General features: G+C 44.0%; 1 protein-coding gene across 2 annotated transcripts in view; it reads left to right on the top strand.

Moving 5' to 3' along the window:
• Window positions 1-3594: 3594 nt before the first annotated feature.
• The window catches only part of LOC141104701 (uncharacterized), a 38020-nt gene continuing 22254 nt past the window's right edge, over window positions 3595-19360 (top strand). The window contains exons 1-9 of one of the 2 annotated variants that reach the window (XM_073594380.1): window positions 3595-3686; window positions 8590-8708; window positions 9124-9309; window positions 10465-10540; window positions 10980-11089; window positions 11873-11963; window positions 12264-12343; window positions 12440-12527; window positions 14129-18413. In XM_073594380.1, coding sequence (XP_073450481.1) covers window positions 8631-8708; window positions 9124-9309; window positions 10465-10540; window positions 10980-11089; window positions 11873-11963; window positions 12264-12343; window positions 12440-12527; window positions 14129-15072 — 1653 coding nt within the window. In that variant the 5' untranslated portion in view covers window positions 3595-3686; window positions 8590-8630 and the 3' untranslated portion in view covers window positions 15073-18413. Of the gene's footprint in view, window positions 3687-8589; window positions 8709-9123; window positions 9310-10464; window positions 10541-10979; window positions 11090-11872; window positions 11964-12263; window positions 12344-12439; window positions 12528-14128; window positions 18414-19360 lie in introns of those variants that run through there. The other variant, XM_073594379.1, reaches the window with a different exon arrangement.

Raw genomic sequence — 19360 nt, 5'->3', positions numbered from 1 at the left:
ATTAAAGGAGCGGACAAGACGATCTTAAAAATGTCCTCCTGCCTTCTGTTTACTAAAAGGAGTCACAAAATTTGACTGTAGAGATAAAGTATTATATGAAACAAGCCCTTCCTGTACTATTCTTCTAGTGTAGGAGATGATATACAAGGGACAGGGGACTTTTGTCCAATTTCCTTGCTTTCTTTTGCCTCTTCGTGTCGGTAGATTTCTCAGAATGACGTGTGAGGGCAAACGCAGAGCCATGCCAATGTCCCTTCGAGAGATGGTTTTTATGGTTAAGATTTTGGATGCAAAAGACTATGACTGCAAGCATGCCAAGTACCCCAAAGCCAACCTTCGCAAAGACCACATTCTGCAGTTGGCTGTGGCCACGCTGCAGAGGAAGTGCGGGGTAACGAGGACCAAGATGCAATTGAGGAAAAGGTGGTCAGACTTAAAGAACAAAAAATCACTGCAGCTGGAGAGCATTAGGAGGCTGATTGTGCGTAAATGTAAGATCTCTGCCTCGGCATCGTGTCCATGTGCTTGTGTGTCTATGACCATTTTGTTGTCCATAGTTGCTTTACAAATTTGGGTTTCCTTGCAGGGATACACAAGAACTGCAGAAAGATACAAATCAAACAAGAGCCTGATGCAAGCGTAGAGTCCAACAAAAGTCAACAAAAAGAAGGTAGAGAGAACATATTTCCTTCCTTACTACTACTTTTATAGCCTCTCTTTTTTTTCTTGTCCTTATCATCACCTTCTGCTCCTCATCATTTTCTTTTGCTCCTTGTCCCCTCTTTCTGATCTTTGTAATTTCCATCTGCTTTTCCTCCACCCCTCCTGCTTCTCATACTCTCCTCCTTTTCTTCTCAAACTGATCCAGCTGCTCTTTCTGCTTCTGGTCTTCTCCTACTGCTCCTTGTACTTTCCTTCTGCTCTTCCTCCACTCCTCCTTTTCTTCTTCTGAAAATGATTCCACTGCTCTTTCTTGCTCCTGGTCTTCCCCTACTGCTCCTTGTACTTTCCTTCTCTTCCTCCACTCCTCCTGCTTCTCATACTCTCTTCCTGTTCTTCTTCTTAAACTGATTCTACTGCGCCCTCTGCTCCTGGTCTTCCACTGCTCCTCCTTCCAGCTCTTCATCCTTATCCTCTCAGAACTTTCCACTTGTTCCTTTTCAGTTTCTTTTCTGCTCACAATTGTTTTTGCATTCTCTGCATCCTTTTTTGTTTCTTTTCTGCATCATCTTCGCCTTCTGCTCCTCGTATTCTTTATCTAATCATCTAACTCCACTTTTTTTTGCTCCTTGTCCCTTTTTTTTTCTCCTTATCTTCTTTCTCCTCATCCTTTTTCGCTCCTCATTCTTTCCTTCCATTTCTCTCCCACTGCCTCTGCTCTTCATCCTGTGCTTCTACTCTTCCTCTTTTTCCTGCTTTCCTTTTTCTTCTTTTTACGCTTCTTTCTCTTCTGCTTTATATATATATATATATTATTTTTACTTCTTTTTCTTGCCATATGTTGCTGCTCTTGCTTTTTTTCCTTGACCTTCTGTGTAGTTTTTTAAAATTTCTGCTTCTCCGCATGTCTTCCATCTGCTTTTGCTGCTTCTTCCCTTTTTGCTTATTTTTCTATTTCTACCTCTATTTTTTTTCTGATCTTTGTCCTCTCCTTCTGTTCCTGGTCCTCTCCTTCTTCCTCTTTTCATCCTCTCCCGTTCCTCTTCCTTCTTATTGCTCTTCAACCTATCCTTCAACTCCATTCTTTTTTTTTTTTTTTTTTTTTTATATCAACTATGACTCATCCCAGCCCAACACTCCCTATAACCACAACACTAATGTTGGCTACCCACAGCTTGAACTTCAAAAATTCGAAAACATGGGTGGCCCTGCCAACTCCCAGTCCCAATTTAGCTGTCAGTAGAGAATTTATGTCTGACAGTGGAATGTGAATAAAGGGGTGGTACTTAAAAAAAAAAAAAATTCCCCAGGACAATAGGTCTAGTGTAGATTTTAAAGAGGAACACCATTTACACAAACAAGAAAAAAAGTGGTGTCATGCTTAAAATCCATTACATGAAAGTGGGGCGGGGTGAACGTGTGCCTTCCCCCTCCCCTAAGCCAGGCCACATAGTGGGGGGGATGAAATCCATGTTGCTGCTTCCCTCGTGCTAAATGGCCATTTACACAAAAGGGCAGGTACTCGCAGGAGATGTCATTGTTCACATATGGACATTACAATATTTAGTCAAAAATGTAATGAAAATCTTACTTTCCTTCTGCTTCCTGTCCTTTCCTTCTGCTCTTCGCCTTTTCCTTCTGCTCCTCATCTTTTCCTTCTGCTCCTCTTTTTTTCCTTTTTGCTTTTTGCCTTTTCTTTCTGCTTCCTTCTGCTCTTTGCCTTTCTCTTTTGCTCTTTGCCTTTTTCCTTCTGCTTCTCGTCTTTTCCTTCTGCTTCTCGTCTTTTCCTTCTGCTTCCTCCTTCTCTTTGTCTTCTCCTCATCGTCTCCAAAGACAAGACAGAAGACAAAGAGAAGACCTCTTTGTCTTTTCCTTCTGCTCTTTGCCTTTTTCTTCTGTTCCTCGTCTTTTTCCTTCTGCTCCTCATTTTTGCTTTATTCTGCCCCTCGTCTTTTCCTTCTGCCCCTCATCTTTTCCTTTTTTCCTTCTGCTTCAGATCCTTCTCTTCACCTTTTCCTTCTGCTTCTTGCATTTTTCATTCTGATTCTCATCTTTTCCTTCTGCTTATTCCTCCTCTTTTTTCGTCTTCTCCTTCTTCTCTTCATCTTCTCCTTATCTTCATCTTAGTCTTTTCCTTTCTGCACCTAGTCTTCCTTTGCTGCTCCTTATCTTCTCCCTTTGGTCATGATGCTCTTCTTCTGTCCCTCAAGCTCATGTTCCAGTCTCCCCTCAATTCTTGTCCTTCCCTTTGCTGCATTTCTCTTCAGCATCCCTTCAACGTTTTGCTGACACAGAGACTTTTATTTCTTCAGAACAAGAACGTACGAACCAACTCAGCCGGGAGGTCACACAAAGTCTTTCCACCAAAAATATCGCTCTAGAGAGAATAGCCATCTGCATGGATGAAATTAGAAGGCTAAAAGCTTCCATTTGCACCTTAGAAAAAGACATGTCTAAAGTTCAAAAGCTGATTTCCAAGGATTTTTAGAAAAATAAGTTTTATATAAATAAAATGCTTTTTATATTGTATAAATATTTTTTTCCTCTGTTTCTACATACGAAAAAATAAATAAATAATAACACAAACCAGCTCTTGTACAAACTATTGGTGAGATCTCCATGCTTGAGCACCTGGATCTGCACACCCGCGCACACTCCACCTATCGCTTTTCACTTGCCTTCAACATGCAAACAGCATATCAATGAATGTTGAAAAGCTAAGACTCCAAAGCAACAGTTATCTGTGCTTGGTATTGAAGGGCATTTCGCCCTTAACAAAGATGGTGATGTTTACCGTCATAACAGCTCAGTTACCTGCGTCTTCAATTGTGGAACCATTTTCTTGTGGATCAGAATGAAACCCTAAGTATATGGTCTGCAACAAAATGGCTACTGGATGGCTCATTGATTGTGATCTCCTTTGCCCTCTAGTGGTCATTGGCAAAAGACTACATTTCCCAACCTCCCCTGCACTTTCCTGTCCATTGTGGTGTCATAAGCAGCAGCTAAGCATGTAGAAGAGGAAGGTATGTTGTATCAATGCAATGGGGCATCTGGTGGTCGTATCCACTTCCAGAGAAGATGAGAATCATTGGAGGGGTCCAGGCAGGGGGGCAGGCTGTTATTCTGGGCTCCTTATAAAAATTTTGGGTGCTCCTCCTTTAAATGACAGCTCCACCTGCTTGTTAAGGTTGGAGAGGGTCTTGTGTTGTGGGCTCGATATCTGCATTTTCGGGATTTAAGCCTCAAGGGTGGAGACCTCTAGTGGTTTAGAGTTGACCTCTCAAATTACAATCTGTACAATCTCCTTTAGGGTAGGTGTTGGTAAATCTAATGGTGGATGCTCATGCGTTGATTTTATTATACAGTTGATGCAGAAAACGAACAAATCTATAAACAATCAAATAGTCATTTCTTCCCTTTGTGTGATCGAGCAAGACACGACATAGATCAGATTTGATCGATCAGTGAGAAAACGATCGGTTACACTGAAATAGATCTGATTCTTAGATTGCATGTGAGAGTGAGATGCGATTAAATACTTACGATCGTATCTTTAATCTATCGATTGAAACCCGGCTCTTCGAATGGGTTGACAAAATTAGATTGAGTATTCTCATCAGGAGACATTGATCGGAAAACAAAATTGATTATCTATCGATGTGTGTGTGGCCACCATTACGGGGAATGTAACGGTTGACCTTTAGGCTCCCCACACACATTACAATCTGATTGTACAATCTGTTATAACACGTTTGTAGTGCAAGGGCCTGCTTGATTGGATAGTCTAGGTAGTTCCTCGTATTACTTTGGTCTGGTAGATTTAACCCTTTTGCTTCCAGATCTGTTTTTGAATATTTTTTTGGCACACACGTTAAAAATAATTTTGGGTCTGAAGATTACATAAAACCCCCAAACATAAATTTTTTTCTCAAAGTTAAGCAACAGTTTATCAAGCACAAATTTCCAGTAAAAAATAAATTTTACCAATTTTTTTTTCTGTAAAATATAAAAGATGAGGTTGCGCCAAGTAAATAGATACCCTACATGTCAAGCTTTAAAATAGAGATGCACAGATATATCGGTCGCCGAAAATTATCGGCCGAAAATAGGGTTATCAACATTTTGTCAATATAAAAGAAAGTGGTGATAATGGCATGCTGTGTCCTATTGACTTCAATGCAAAGTCACGTCCCATTGTCTTCAATGCAAAAACGCCCCCTATTGACTGCAATGCAAAATTGCGTCCCATTGACTTCAATGTAAAAATGCCCCCTATTAACTGCAATGCAAAAAATGCCCCCTATTGACTTCAATGCAAAATCGCATCCCAGTGACTAAAATGCAAAACGTTGTCCCACTGACCTCAATGCAAAATCGCATCCCACTGAGTTCAATGCAAAATCGGATCCCACTGACTTCAATGCAAAATCACGTCCTATTGACTTCAGTGCAAAATCACGTCCTATTGACTTCAATGCAAAAATGCCCCCTATTGACTGCAGTGCAAAATTGCTTCCCATTCACTTCAATGCAAAAATACCCCCTATTGACTTCAATGCAAAAACGCCCCCTCTATGGACTTCAATGCAAAATCGCATTTCATTTATTTCAATGCAAAATGCCCCCTATATGAATGTTTGTTTTTCGAACATTGAATCGCCTTTCAGCCAATCGGGAAGCTCGGGTCTAATAACCATCACCTGATTGGCTGAAAGGATAGGCGCTGCTATTGGGCGCCTAGCAGGAAGCAAGAAGAGACACACGGAGGACACAGCTCACCGCTGCCTGACCCGTCGCCAAGATGGGGTAAGTGCCGGTCAGACGACAGGCGGGGGTCACGGTGGCTGCATTTGATGGGGCACAGTGGTGGCATTTGATGGGCACAGTGGCGGCATTTGATGGGCACAATGGTGGCATTTGGGTATAGTGGCTGCATTTGATGGGCACAATGGTGGCATTTCATGGGCATAGTGGCTGCATTTGATGGCACAGTGGCTGCATTTGATGGGCACAGTGGCTGCATTTGATGGACACAGTGGCTGCATTTGATGGACACAGTGGCTGCATTTGATGGACACACTGGCTGCAATTGATGGGCAAAGTGGCGGCAATTGATGGGCACAGTGGATGCATTTGATGGGGCACAGTGAGGCTGCAATTAGTTTTTTTTCCTGATTTTTTTTCAGTTTTTCTTTGCCCTCCAGAAAATGAGCACCAGCCGCCACTGTTGTAGCCTACTCCAAATAATCAGAACCATCTTGAAGATTGTAGACTTACTCTGTGAAGATCCCGAGATATTAAGGGCCCTTTCAGACGGATGTGTCCGTGTACGGGCTCCGCTTTGCTCAGCGGGGGATCGCTCCGTCGATCCCCGCTGAGCAGGCAGATGACAGGTCTGTCTCTGCTCAGTATGCAGGGACCGACCTGTCAGAGCGCCGCTCTCCTCTATTGGGGATCGGATGAAGATGGACTGTAGAGTCCGTTTTGATCCGATCTGCCAGATGGATGAAAAAATAGGGTGTTTCCATCCGTCACACTTTAGCAGATCGAAGCGGGTTGGATGTCAGCGGACATGTGACCGCTGACATCCGTCGCTCCATTGATCTGTATGTAGCGTCCGTTCAGGTCCGCCTAAAAAACTGACAGGCGGACCTCAACGATCCGCCCGTGTAAAAGGGGCCTAACTTCCTTGAATTCTGTGACACGTAGTCACTATGTCCTGTGAGTGGGCACTGCTGTGTCACACATTTTGCAGAGCCTGCCTTCTGATCTACAGAGGTGCTGAGAGGAGGAGTTTCAGGAGGTGGAGTCAGTACAGGAATCATTTGCTTGCAGACAGCAAGGTACCGTGGGATATGTAGTCCTTGGTAATGGAGGAGAAGCTGCAAAGCATGCTGGGAATCCAGGGAGCTGTGGAAAGAGATGGCCAGCAGACAGGCAGCACTCACAACATGAAAGGAGATTTTTTTAAATAAGGTTATATTGGATTGTCGAAAATAACGGTTGTTTGTATCATTATTACAATGCTGATGTTATACAGTGCTTTGCAAAAGTATTCACCCCCTTGGCATTTTTCGTGTTTTGTTGCCTCAGAACCTGGAATTAACGTGGATTGTTTGAGGATTTGCATCATTTAATTTACAGAACATGCCCACAACTTTGAAGATTTTTTTTTGTTTTTTTTATTGTAAAGCCAACAACAAATAGGACAAAATAACGGGAAAAGTCAATGTGCATAACTATTCACCCCCCTAAAGTTGATACTTTGTAGAGACACCTTTTGCGGCTATTACAGCTTCAAGTCGCTTTGGATAAGTCTCTATGAGCTTGCCACATCTTACCACTAGGATTTTTGCCCATTCCTCCTTGCAAAACTGCTCCAGCTCCTTCAAGTTGGATGGTTTGCGCTTTAAGCAATCTTTAAGTCTGACCACAGATTTTCTATTGGATTGAGTTCTGGGCTTTGATTAGGCCCTTCTAACACATTTACATGTTTCCCCTTAAACCACTTAAGTGTTGCTTTAGCAGTGTGTTTGGGGTCATTGTCCTGCTGGAAGGTGAACTCAAGAATATCCCTGTATTTAGCACCATCCATCTTTCCCTCAACTCTGACCAGTTTCCCAGTCCCGACTGCTGAAAAACATCCCCACAGCATGATGCTGCCACCACCATGTTTCACGGTGGGGGATAGTGTGCTATGGGTGATGTGATGTGTTGTGTTTGCGCCAGACATAGGGTTTTCTTTGATGGCCAAAAAGTTAAATTTTTTGTCTCATCAGACCAGAGCACCTTCCTCCATACATTTTGGGAGTTTCCCACATGCCTTTTCGCAAACTCAAAACGTGCCATTTTGTTTTTTGCTGAAAGTAATGGTTTTCTTCTGGCTACTCTGCCATAAAGCCCAACTCTATGGAGCGTACAGCTTATTGTGGTCCTATGTACAGATACTCCAGTCTCTGCTGTGGAACTCTGCAGCTCCTCCAGGGTTACCTTAGGTCTCTGTGCTGCCTCTCTGATTAATGCCCTCCTTGCCCGATCCGTGAGTTTTGGTGTGCGGCCGTCTCTTGGTAGGTTTGCTGTTGTGCCATGTTCTTTCCATTTGGTTATGATAGATTTGATGGTGCTCCTAAGGATCATCAAAGTTTTGGATATTTTTTTTATAACCTAACCCTGACTTGTACTTCTCAACAACATTGTCCCTTACTTGTTTGGAGAGTTCCTTGGTCTTCATGGCAGTGTTTGGTTAGTGGTGCCTCTTGCTTATGTGTTGCAGCCTCTGGGGTCTTTCAGAAAGGTGTGTGTATGTAATGACAGATCATGTGACACTTAGATTGCACACAGGTGAACATCATTTCACTAATTATGTGACTTTTGAAGGTAATTGGTTGCATCGGAGCTTTTTATGGGCTTCATAACAAAGGGGGTGAATACATACACACATGCCAATTAACAGTTTTTTATTTCTGAAAAATAGTTTTATGTATTTTTCTAATTTTACTTCACCAACTTAGACTATTGTGTTCTGATCCATCCCATATAATTCAGATTAAAAAAACATCTGTAATGTAACAAAATAGGTAAAAAGCCAAGGGGGGTGAATACTTTTGCAAGGCACTGTAAAATAAAAGTGTGTGCTGTGACCATAGAATTTCTTTAAAGGTAAATTGTACAGTCAGATTGTAATCTGTACGGTGAGCATTACAATTACCTCCCTTTTTTTTTACTAGTTAAATGTATGGAGTGAAGATTGCAAAACATCTCTTGCTCTGTATATTCCACAGTCCCCAAATTCAGCAGGTTTTTGATAGGGTCTCTCAGCTGTCCTGTAGACACTTGTTATGTGATTCAATGCCAGTTTTTATGTATGATGGAGTAAGTGAAGGTAATGACGACCCAGCGTGTGCTCGATATTTGTTTTAATTGCAGAGCCTTCAAGTCCCCCTACCGGTGTTTCCAAAATCTTTAAGATGGAAAAGGACAAGATGGACGTGACTAGAAGGTTTTTCAGTCTCACGTTGGAGATCATCTACCTGCTGACCGGAGAGGTGAGGAGGATTCTGGGAGGTCACATGACATCACTCTTATCTCTATTAATAAAACACAGACCTGACGAGAGGGGAGGAGGATTCTGGGAAGTCACATGACATCACTAGTATCTCTATTAATAAAACACAGACCTGACTGGAGAGGTGAGGAGGATTCTGGGAAGTCACATGACGTCGCTCTTATCTCTAATAATAAAACACAGACCTGACCGGCGAGGTGAGGAGGATTCTGGGAGGTCACATGACATCACTCTTATCTCTATTAATAAAACACAGACCTGACCGGAGAGGTGAGGAGGATTCTGGGAGGTCACATGACATCACTCTTATCTCTATTAATAAAATACAGACCTGACCGGAGAGGTGAGGAGGATTCTGGGAAGTCATCTGTCTTTGCTGCAATGTTTCCATGTAGGATTTCACGGTGGTGAGAGAATCTGGTGAGCTGATCTCACGCAGGATGAATTGTACTGTATCTCATGGCTCCAATGACAGTCAAGGTGCAACTGTTGGCTTGAAACCTCTCGTACCCACAGGCGAAATAAAGAACGACAACATCTTGAAACTGACCAGCAAAATCATTCATCTGCTGACAGGAGAGGTGAGCGGTGGCGGGAATTCTGGGACATTATCCAGTAACAAACAAGGAATGTGTCTGGATGGTGACTGTATCTAGGGCTGCCAATAGGGGGGGCACCACTGGCCCTCCTGGGACCACAGGCCACATCAGTTCAGCAGGGGGGCCCAGGCAGCTGACAAGCAGGACGAATCAGATAGTGGACAGGGAGGGTGATTGGTGCGGCGGAGGGGTCAATTACTGGAACCGATCTCCTGTGTGGCTTTCGCTGCCGCAGCTGAAAGCTGGCTTCTCCTCCTCTCACTCCCACTGGCTTTCAGCTGCTGCAGGGAGAGTCACACAGGGGATCGGTTCCAGTAACTGCCCCCCTCTGCCGCACTGATCGCCCTCCCTGTCAAGGATCAGATTGCCCCTGCTGCCCCAGGGCCCCCTGGGTGTCGCTTTCCCCCCCACAACATTGCTGGCTTCTCCTCCTCTCCAACCTTCTGGCTTTCAGCTGCTGCAGGGAGAGCCACATAAGGGGATCGGTTTCAACCATTTCCCCCTTTCCAGCACCGATCACCCTCCCTGTCCAGGATACAATTCCCCCTGCTGCTTGGGCCCCCCCCCCGTGTGCTGATTTCCCCCACAACATTGCTGGCTTCTCCTCCTCTCCCTCCCGTCGGCTTTCAGCTGCTGCGGGGAGAGCCACATAAGGCACTGATCACCTTCCCTGTCCAGGATCATATTCCCCCTGCTGCCCGAGCCCTCCTGTGTGCTGCTTTCCCCCACAACATTGCTGGCTTCTCCTCCTCTCCCTCTTGTCGGCTGCTATGGGCGCACAGGAGGATCGTTTCAGGATAGAGACCGGGAGCCGGTAAATATTTATCGACCCCCCCTTCCTTTTCTGATTGAACCCAGTGAGTTACTATGTTCGTTCATAACTGAAACATAGTAAACTGTGTTCACTATGCTTCAGTTTGTGAATAAAAAGGAAGTCTCTGTACAGAGCGCTCCCTGTTCATTCATCTGCAGTGCAGCTGAGGCTGCAGGGAAAAGAATGGGGTTCTATGTCCTGTCTCAAAAATGAGACTGGACTGGCCCCCATGATTTCTAACAGCAGCCCTGACTGTATCATTGTGTGTGTTATGTGTGTGTCAGGTTCCTATACAGTGTCACCATGTCTTTCTCTCTGCACAGGTTCGGCGGTTTGTTGGGCGTGTAGATGGAAGCAATGAGGACATCATTGAGGATTCCCAGTTTTCCCCACCTCTAGGTCAGTATTTCTATACATATATATTTTTTTACATTTTCGTTGCATACCATGTTTTACACCCAGTGGTGTCATCACTGAATCTCTGTGCTTCTCTGTGCAATGCAGTGCAAATCATAGCTGGTGGGAGGGGCCAGCAGGGTGCTGTACATAGCTTCCTGAAAACATTACAGCACCCGGCCTCAGTACTCTAGAGTCCTCAGCCCTGATGAAAGCAGTCTCTTCGGAGGCGTTATGCAAATGTCAAAATGTCCTGATGGGTGGATGTGAGTCTGGAGGACAGGGTATATTTGCATGCAGACTGCCCTAGGTAACACCCACATGTGATGCTGAGCCGCCTCCATAATTGATAGAGCTAAAATCCAATGAATGGAAAGGACGGGCTAGATGTTGCTGGACATCCTCCAGCCAGGAATGAAAACCTAATTTCTGTTTCCTACAGATGGATCCAGTAACAGAAACCCACCAGGGAGATGTCCCCGTCCTCTGTATTCCCGGGATTCCTCAGAGGAGGATAAGGAGGATCACTCGATGGAACAGGATGACGATCATGTAGGTGGAACTGGGGTCTTTACAAGGAATACAAAGAGGTTAAAGCTTTATAACATGTAGAGGAATATTGTCAGGCTAATAATATATAAGGCTGTTTTAATTTTAAAGTAGAGTTGTTCACTCCGTTACATACTTTTGACCTCTGAACCCTGCGTTACATTCTCCTGACCTCTAAACCCTGTGTTACACACTCCTGACCTTTGAACCCTGCATTACACACTCCTGACCTTTGAACCCTGCGTTACATACTCCTGACCTATGAACCCTGCGTTACATACTCCTGACCTCTACCCTCTGTGTTATATACTCCTGACCTGTGCACTCTGTGTTATATACTACTGACCTCTGAATTCTGGGTTACATTCTACTGACTTCTAAACTCTGCCTTACATACTACTGACCTATGAAATCTGCATTTTACATCACTGGCATGTGTATTTTGTGTTACATACGACTGACCTCTGAATTCTGTGTTACATACTACTGATCTGGAAACTCGGAATTACATAATAGTGACCTCTGAATTCTGTGTTATGTACTCCTTACCTCTGGACTCTGCATTACTAATTACTGACCTCTGTACTCTGCATTACATACTTCTGCACTCTACGCAACATACATGTAGATCAATGATTTACATTTGACCAGCACACGATATATTCTAAATAACATTTTTTTTTTTTTTTTTTGCCCTATTCACACAGAACAAATGTACTGTACATGCACTTTCAATTATTTTTTTTATAAACAGACCTCCTTGTGTGATGTTGTTGTTTTCCTCAGGATGACAATGTAATCAGCATTAAGGTTGAAGATGAAGAAGATCCATATATGAGGGGCAGCGAGAAGAAAAGTCCCCTAGAGATCAGCACAGGTGAGTGATAAACAATATGAGGTCTCAGCATTCGCACAGCCATCAGTAAGGTGTCTTATATGCGTGACATGTCATTCTTTATTTATTTCCGATGATGACCATTGCCATCTAGTGGCCATAATGCAGTATTACCCTGATTGCGCTATTTCAGAAAAATACTGCATTATGACCACTAGACGGAGCTGATATAAATAGATATGGAAATAAATACAACAATAGGTCCAGACTACAGTCCCAGATCCTCCTTGCTCAGTGTCCATCGATGTTTAATGGTCGTTATATTCACCTTGTTTCCTACAGATGGCTCCAGTAACGGAAATACCCCAGAGAGACATCCCCGTCCTCTGCATTCCCGGGATTCCACACCCTGTGGATATCAGGTATATTCAGGATTGATGGGCTCATTTCTCCGAATTCCAAACTACCCATTTCTGAACAGAGGACTCCTTATTCCAACTTTCTTGTGCTTCCTTTAGGCTGAAAACCCGGAGCTCGTCATTGTGCCACATGCTGAGGATGGAGACGATGACATGAAGGGAAATCGGACTTCGGAGGTCATCCCGGGTCAGTAAGGAGACCTTTTTTTTCTTCTCTAGTTTTGGGGTCCAGGTGGGTCAGGTTTAGTCTTTATTGCTATGTCTCTTCTGTTTCCCATACTGAATATTCGATGTATAATGCTCCGACCCTTCTCAGTAAGCGGTAGTTCCTGTTGAGCGCAACAGTGGGTACCATTCCTGACTCGGCATGCGTTCACCCCCAAGCTGCTGCCTTTCCAGCTAAAGAGGGAGCAGTTGAGGGGACGTAAAAACTCAACTCAACCAATAGGGTTTTATCGCTCTCCCAACAGCTAGCATAAACAAGCCCTTAGACGCTGTGCAAATATCTTGCCTTGCCATCTCTGTAACGCGGGCAACATGTGGGAAACAAAATGTTCGGTTTATTTCCTATGATTGGCAGCGCCATCTACTGGCCATAATGTGGTATTTTCCTGAAATACCGCAATCCAAGAAAATACCACATTATGGCCACTAGATGGTGCTGACGATCATAGGAAAAAAGTAGAGAATGCCATTTTAGTCACTTCATAGGGATTATTTGAGACGGTTGTGCGACTGCTGAATCATGTTAGTTTGGATGGGAGAATTAGCTGATTTTTCTCTTGTGGGCTGAACAGACCAAACTTGGGGCTGTCTATGGCCAGCCTTTTTGTGTGGCCCTCAGGGCCCCTGCTGAGAGAAGTCTGTGTTTTCCTTACCTAGGTGCTTACTTGAGCCTGTGATGAAAAACATTCGTTAGATTGCCTTCTAGTGGTAAAATATTTTGATGTATTTCTTTCACACTATTTTACCTTTTCTGTGCTGTCTATCCCTTTTCTATTTAAATGAACAAAAAATCTTTGTTTTATATAAAAAAGGAAAGGGGAGTCACTACTGTCTCTCTTGTTTGTGTAAATTTCAGCTTCAGCTACTGAGCTCTGTAAACAGTTTTTTTTTTTTTGCAAAAAAGTAGGTAAGGAGAGTCTAGAAAACATAATAAGAAGCAGATGGCTCCATCTGCTGGTTGAAATGAGAAAGCAAAATATTCATTGACATATCACTTATAAAAATAACATAAATTATATAAAATGTTAAAACATGAAAGGACTTTTTAAACTATAAAAGCGACATAACAAATCATTCTTGTTTTGGAGAAGCCACAGTCCTTTTTATAAAAAGAAATACTTGCACTTTATGGCTCCCTCCTGGATCTCCCAACAGCAAATGGAAACGTTTGAGTCACCTCAGCATTTACTCCTCTTGTTTGACACAATGTAGAGGATTACAGAAGCAGATCATCCACCTGCTGCTGTCTCTCACTTTAAAGCCTTGCTGCAAAGTTACAGTGTACAGTCTGAGTGATCACTGTGGAAGAGGAAACTGAGGAAATGCCTTCCTCATGCCTGCATCAAACCCAATGGCATTCTTTTTTCATCCCAGCCTGGGCACAGTTGATTTCCCTTGCTGTAAAATGAGACATGACAGTCCTTTATTAATTCAGACTTGAGCCCAAGAGTGACCGATCCTCTTTAACATCTATAAGCAACACAACAAGTATGGAAAGACAATAGGTTATTGGTGACAACAGCAATGTGTCATTGATCTCGTGTTCCTCTGGTTCCTCTCCAGATCATGAAGGGAAGAACAGTTTTCCTCTACCCGAAACCTTAGGCTCTCACCACTCCAGGGCATCATCCGCGTGGTCATCCAACAAGTTGGTCTCCCTGGAGGGGAAGATCTACGTTTGCTATGAATGCGGCAAGTGCGTCGTCTATGACACCAACCTTCAGGGGGCGGAGCCAGGCACGAGCTCAGCCCTGTGCTGCGACTGCGACAAAGCCAACCCGTTCAAGCCCTTCCTCTGCATCAAGTGCGGCAAGTCGTTCTCCAGCAAGATGGTGTTCATGGCCCACCAAAGCGTTCACACCGGTGGACAGTCCTTCCTATGTGGTGAGTGTGGATTGACCTTCTCCAACAAGTCCATCCTGGAGACGCACCAGAGCATTCACACTGGGGACCGGCCCTTCTCCTGCTCGGAGTGCGGAAAGTGCTTCGCCATGAAGGCCAACCTGGTGAAACACCTGAAGGTCCACAAGGGGGAGAAGCCTTTTCCCTGCCAAGAGTGCGGCAAGCGCTTCGGCATGAAGTCCAACTTAGTTAAGCATCAGCGAGTTCACACTGGGGAAAAACCATTTGAGTGTGCTCATTGCGGGAAGGCCTTTGGCATGAAGTCCAACCTAGTTAAGCACCAGCGTATTCACACGGGTGAAAAACCCTTCAAGTGCCTTGAGTGCGGCAAGTGCTTTGCCAGCCGGTCTAACCTTACCACACATGAGAAAATTCACACGGGGGAAAAGCCTTTCACCTGTTCCTTTTGCGGTAAGGGGTTTATCACCAGCTCCGACCTATCGCGGCACCAGAAGACCCATACTGGCGAACGGCCCTTCATGTGCTCAGACTGCGGCAAGACTTTCATTAGCAAGTCCATTCTTACCGCCCATCAGAAATCTCATACAGAAGACAAGCCTGCCCTTACTTTAAACGTTGTTCCTGAGTGTTTGGACAGCTGCTAAGAAGCGATGATTGGCAACTTTCTATTTAAAGCATTGACATGTTGCTTTTTTTGTAGCCTTGATTTGATCTTTCATATAGTTATAATCGGTCAATGTGCCGACTGAGAAAGCCTATCCAGCTGTGGGTTGAGAGGGACAGAAAGGGGCTGAGCTGGCCAGCTTACCTAACCAAGGCTGTGGATCAGCGGTCTCCAAACTGCAGCGCTTTGCTTGCCTTTATCCGGACCTTGGGGCACTATTCCTCCCACTGACACCAATAAAAGGGCACAATTCCTCCCACTGGCACCAAAAATGGGGCACAATTCCTTCCACTGACAGCAACAATGGGGTATAATTCCAATGATGGGGCATTTTTCATTGATACCAACAATGGGCCACTATTCCTCCCACTGACACCAGCAAAAGGGCACAACTCCTCCCACTGACACCATTGATGGGGCACAATTCCTTCCTTAGACACCAATGATGTGGCATAGTTCCTTCTATTAACACCAACAATGGGCCACTATTCCTCTTACTAACACCAGCAAAAGGGCACAATTCCTCCCAATGACACCAATGATAGGAAAGAATTCCTTCCATTGACACCAATCCTAGGACATTTTCTACTCCCGGTGGCCCTAGTCTGGCCCCTGGTCTGAAGGACAGTAAAGTAGCCCTTTGTTTACAAAGTTTGGAGACCTTTGCTGTAGATTATAGTAAGAAATAGGTATCGTACATCAGAAAGTCATTCTTCCCGCTACATCAGCCTTGACTTTGACCTCATTCCTAAGAGCTTGGATGCCTGTAAAGGACTAGAGGCACCATGCTAGGTGATCAGAACATGCCCCACCACCAGAGAGTTCACAATCTTGGTCCACTGTCTGGTGAAGATGATTGCACCTTTAAGAAAAAAAAAAAGACCTCTGGGCTAGCCTGACCTGCCCACCTACCTCCATGATGTTTCAGATAGGCCAGCTTGATGTCACCAAAGTTCGGCTGTTGGGCGTCCTCCTAGTACCAACATAGGCCCATCTGCAGTTATGGCCTTTAATATGTTTGTAGGGCACAATGGTCAATGGCGATGCTAACCTTCAAAGATCAGTCAAAGGACCTGGCCAGGAGTGGTTTTAACAACCCCAGAACATACCTAGGCTAGCAGATAACAGCTAGTTTATAAACTTCTTGGTATCAAACGTTGTCTCCAAGTTTCAAAAAAGAAGAGGTACCTCAAGCAATAAAGAAGAAGAGGAGGAATGGCAGGAGAGCGCGTAGGCTGTAGTAGAGCTTTAAACATGAACAATTAACATGAATGAAGAAGTTGGCTGTGGTATGTGCAACCTTAGCTGAATACTTGAAGCGTATGCCTGTATCCACATGGGTACTCAGGTGGTTGCTCTCGATACTTCAAAGTACCCAATCCTCAGTCCACTTAGGGAATGGGAAGAAGGTTGAACATGCTTGACTACATTTTTGAAGTGCCCGTCGATGACTGAGGTATGCAATTAAAGGGTTTTGGCAAGTAAGGTTCTGAATGTGGGTCTTTCTTGGTACAACATTTTATTGAATACCAAAATGATATAATATATATATATATATATATATATATATATATATATATATATATATTAACATGTTTTAAATGTACAAACAGGATCTATATTCTAGACCAGGGATCTCTAAACTTTCTAAACAAAGGACCAGTTTACTGTCCTTCGGGCTTTAGGGGGGCCGGACTATGACCAGTGGGAGTAGATAAGGCATTGAGAGTAAACAATGCCCCATCATTGATTTTAGTGGGAGGAATAGTGTTTCGTTGTTGAGTGGGAGGAATAATGACCCATCAATGGTGTCAGTGGGAGGAATAGTACCTCATCATTGGTGTCATTTGGAGGAATAGTATCTCACTAGTGGTATGAGTGGGAGGAATAATGCCCCATAGTGGATGCCAGTGGGAGGAATAGTGGCCCATCATTGGCATTAGTGAGGGGGGGGGTGGTGCCCCGTCGTTGGTGCCAGTGGGAGGAACAGTGCCTCATCTTTGGTACCAGTGGGAGGAGTGGTGCCCTATCATTGGCATTATAGGGAGGAAGGGTTCCCCATCGTTGGTGCCAGTGGGAGAAATAGTGCCCCATCAGCGATGTCAGTGGGAGGAATAGTACCTCCTAACTGGTGTCAGTTGGAGGAATAGTATCTCACTAGTGGTATGAGTGGGAGCAATTATGCCCCATTATGGGTGCCAGTGGGAGGAATAGTGCCCCATCATTGGCATTAGTGGGGGGGGGATGGTGCCCCATCGTTGGTGCCAGTGGGAGGAATAGTACTCAATGTTTGGTGCCAGTGGGTGGACTAGTGCCCCATCTTTGGTGCCAGTGGGAGGAGTGATGCCCTATCATTGGCATTAGTGGAAGGAATGGTGCCCCATCGTTTGTGCCAGTGGGAGGAATAGTGCCCCATCATTGGTGTCAGTGGGAGAAATGGTGCCCCATCCTTGGTGCCAGTGGGAGGAATGGTGCCCCATCCTTGGTGCCAGTGGGAGGAATGGTGCCCCATCCTTGGTGCCAGTGGGAGGAATGGTGCCCCATCAGCGGTGTCAGTGGGGGGAATGGTGCCTCAACCACGGTGTTCCATCTTTGGTGTCAGCGGGAGGAAATGTGTCCCAAGGGCCGGATATTGGCAAGCAAAGGGCCGCATCTGGCCCCCTGACCAAAGTTGGGAAACCACGGTTTCTTGCCAAAACCAATCAGTTCCTGTAATTGCATACCCTGCTCATCTACAGGTACCCCTGCTAGCACAACCTTGCTTTTTTTTAAAAAAAACTCAAGCAAGTACAAAATCCACACTAATGCAGTATAAAAAATCTGCATCAGTCATTTGCCACAAATCTTCACTGTAATTTGCTTATTACTTTTTTTTCCTCTAGGATTGCCAGCTCCATCTAGTGGCAATAATGCAATTATTATTTTTTGGAATACCTCAGTCAGGAAACATCCTGCATTATTGCCACTAGATGGCGCTGACGATCCTTAGAAATAAATGTATTAAGCAAATTACAATGAAGATCTGTGGCGCTTATGATTGACACATGCGCACAAGTAAATTTTTTTTATACCTTTATTACCTTTTTAAGTAGTTAAATATTTATAAAGTGGAGGGGATGCAAAAGTCAACAGAATATTAAGCTTTATGTGAAGTATGGTACCCGTGATGCATCTGTTCTTAAGAGGGTTGTGTTGAATTCCTAAGAGGGTTGTGTTGAATGTGTTGAAATCTGTACAAAAATAGTTTTTTTATTAAAAAATATCTCTTTCTGCACTTAAAACCACATTAAATTAATGCGGATGTTTGTGCGTTGTTTCATAGCTTGCTGTGTTTTTGACTTGCAGGTTTTGTGTAAATTTTATGGCGTGCATTTTCTATAGCAGTAGGTAGGTCCCACTTTGGTGTGGAGATACACGTAAAGGCGCATAAACTGCAACATATTCATGTTTTACGTCCCCCTGTAATCTGTGCCAGTTAGAGTTGCAGTTTCAGATCGATGCACTTAAACCGGTATGATAGTGGTTGGCTCGCACAATCCTGGAGTAATGCTGCCCACCAACAAAGGGACACTTTTTTTTTTTCGGCCACCAACAATAGATTACACTACCAAAAGAAACCTTGGTAAAAGGAGTCTCCGTCTGGGACCTCTTCCTTTGGGATGCATTTTGCCCACAAAGCTGGGCTGATTTATAGAGGTGAGGAGGAGCAGGTAAGGAGAGACTTATACAGTGCCTTCAAAAAGTATTCATACCCCCTTGAAATTTTCCACATTTTATCATGTTACAACCCAAAACGTAAATGTATTTTATTGGGATTTTATATGATAGACCAACACAAAGTGGCACATAATTGTGAAGTGGAAGGAAAATGATAAATGGTTTTCCTTTTTTTTTTTTAAATAAACATATGAAAAGTGTGGGGTGCATTTGTATTCAGCCCCCTTTACTCTGATACCCCTAACTAAAATCTAGTGGAACTAGTTGCCTTCAGAAGTCATCTAATTAGTAAATAGAGTCCACCTGTGTGTAATTTAATCTTAGTATAAATATAGCTGTTCTGTGAAGCCTCAGAGGTTTGTTAGAGAACCTTAGTGAACAAACAGCATCACGAAGGCCAAGGAACACACCAGACAGGTCAGGAAAAAATTTGTGGAGAAGTTTAAAGCAGGGTTGGGTTATAAAAAAATATCCCAGGCTTTGAACATCTCACAGAGCTCTGTTCAATTCATCATCCGAAAATGGAAAGAGTATGGCACAACTGCAAAACT

The sequence above is a fragment of the Aquarana catesbeiana genome, linkage group LG08 (assembly GCF_042186555.1).
Source record: "Aquarana catesbeiana isolate 2022-GZ linkage group LG08, ASM4218655v1, whole genome shotgun sequence".
Lineage (NCBI taxonomy): Eukaryota > Metazoa > Chordata > Amphibia > Anura > Ranidae > Aquarana > Aquarana catesbeiana.
The sequence above is the reverse complement of the archived record's forward strand: the minus strand, read 5'-3'. Positions and strand labels throughout refer to the sequence as shown.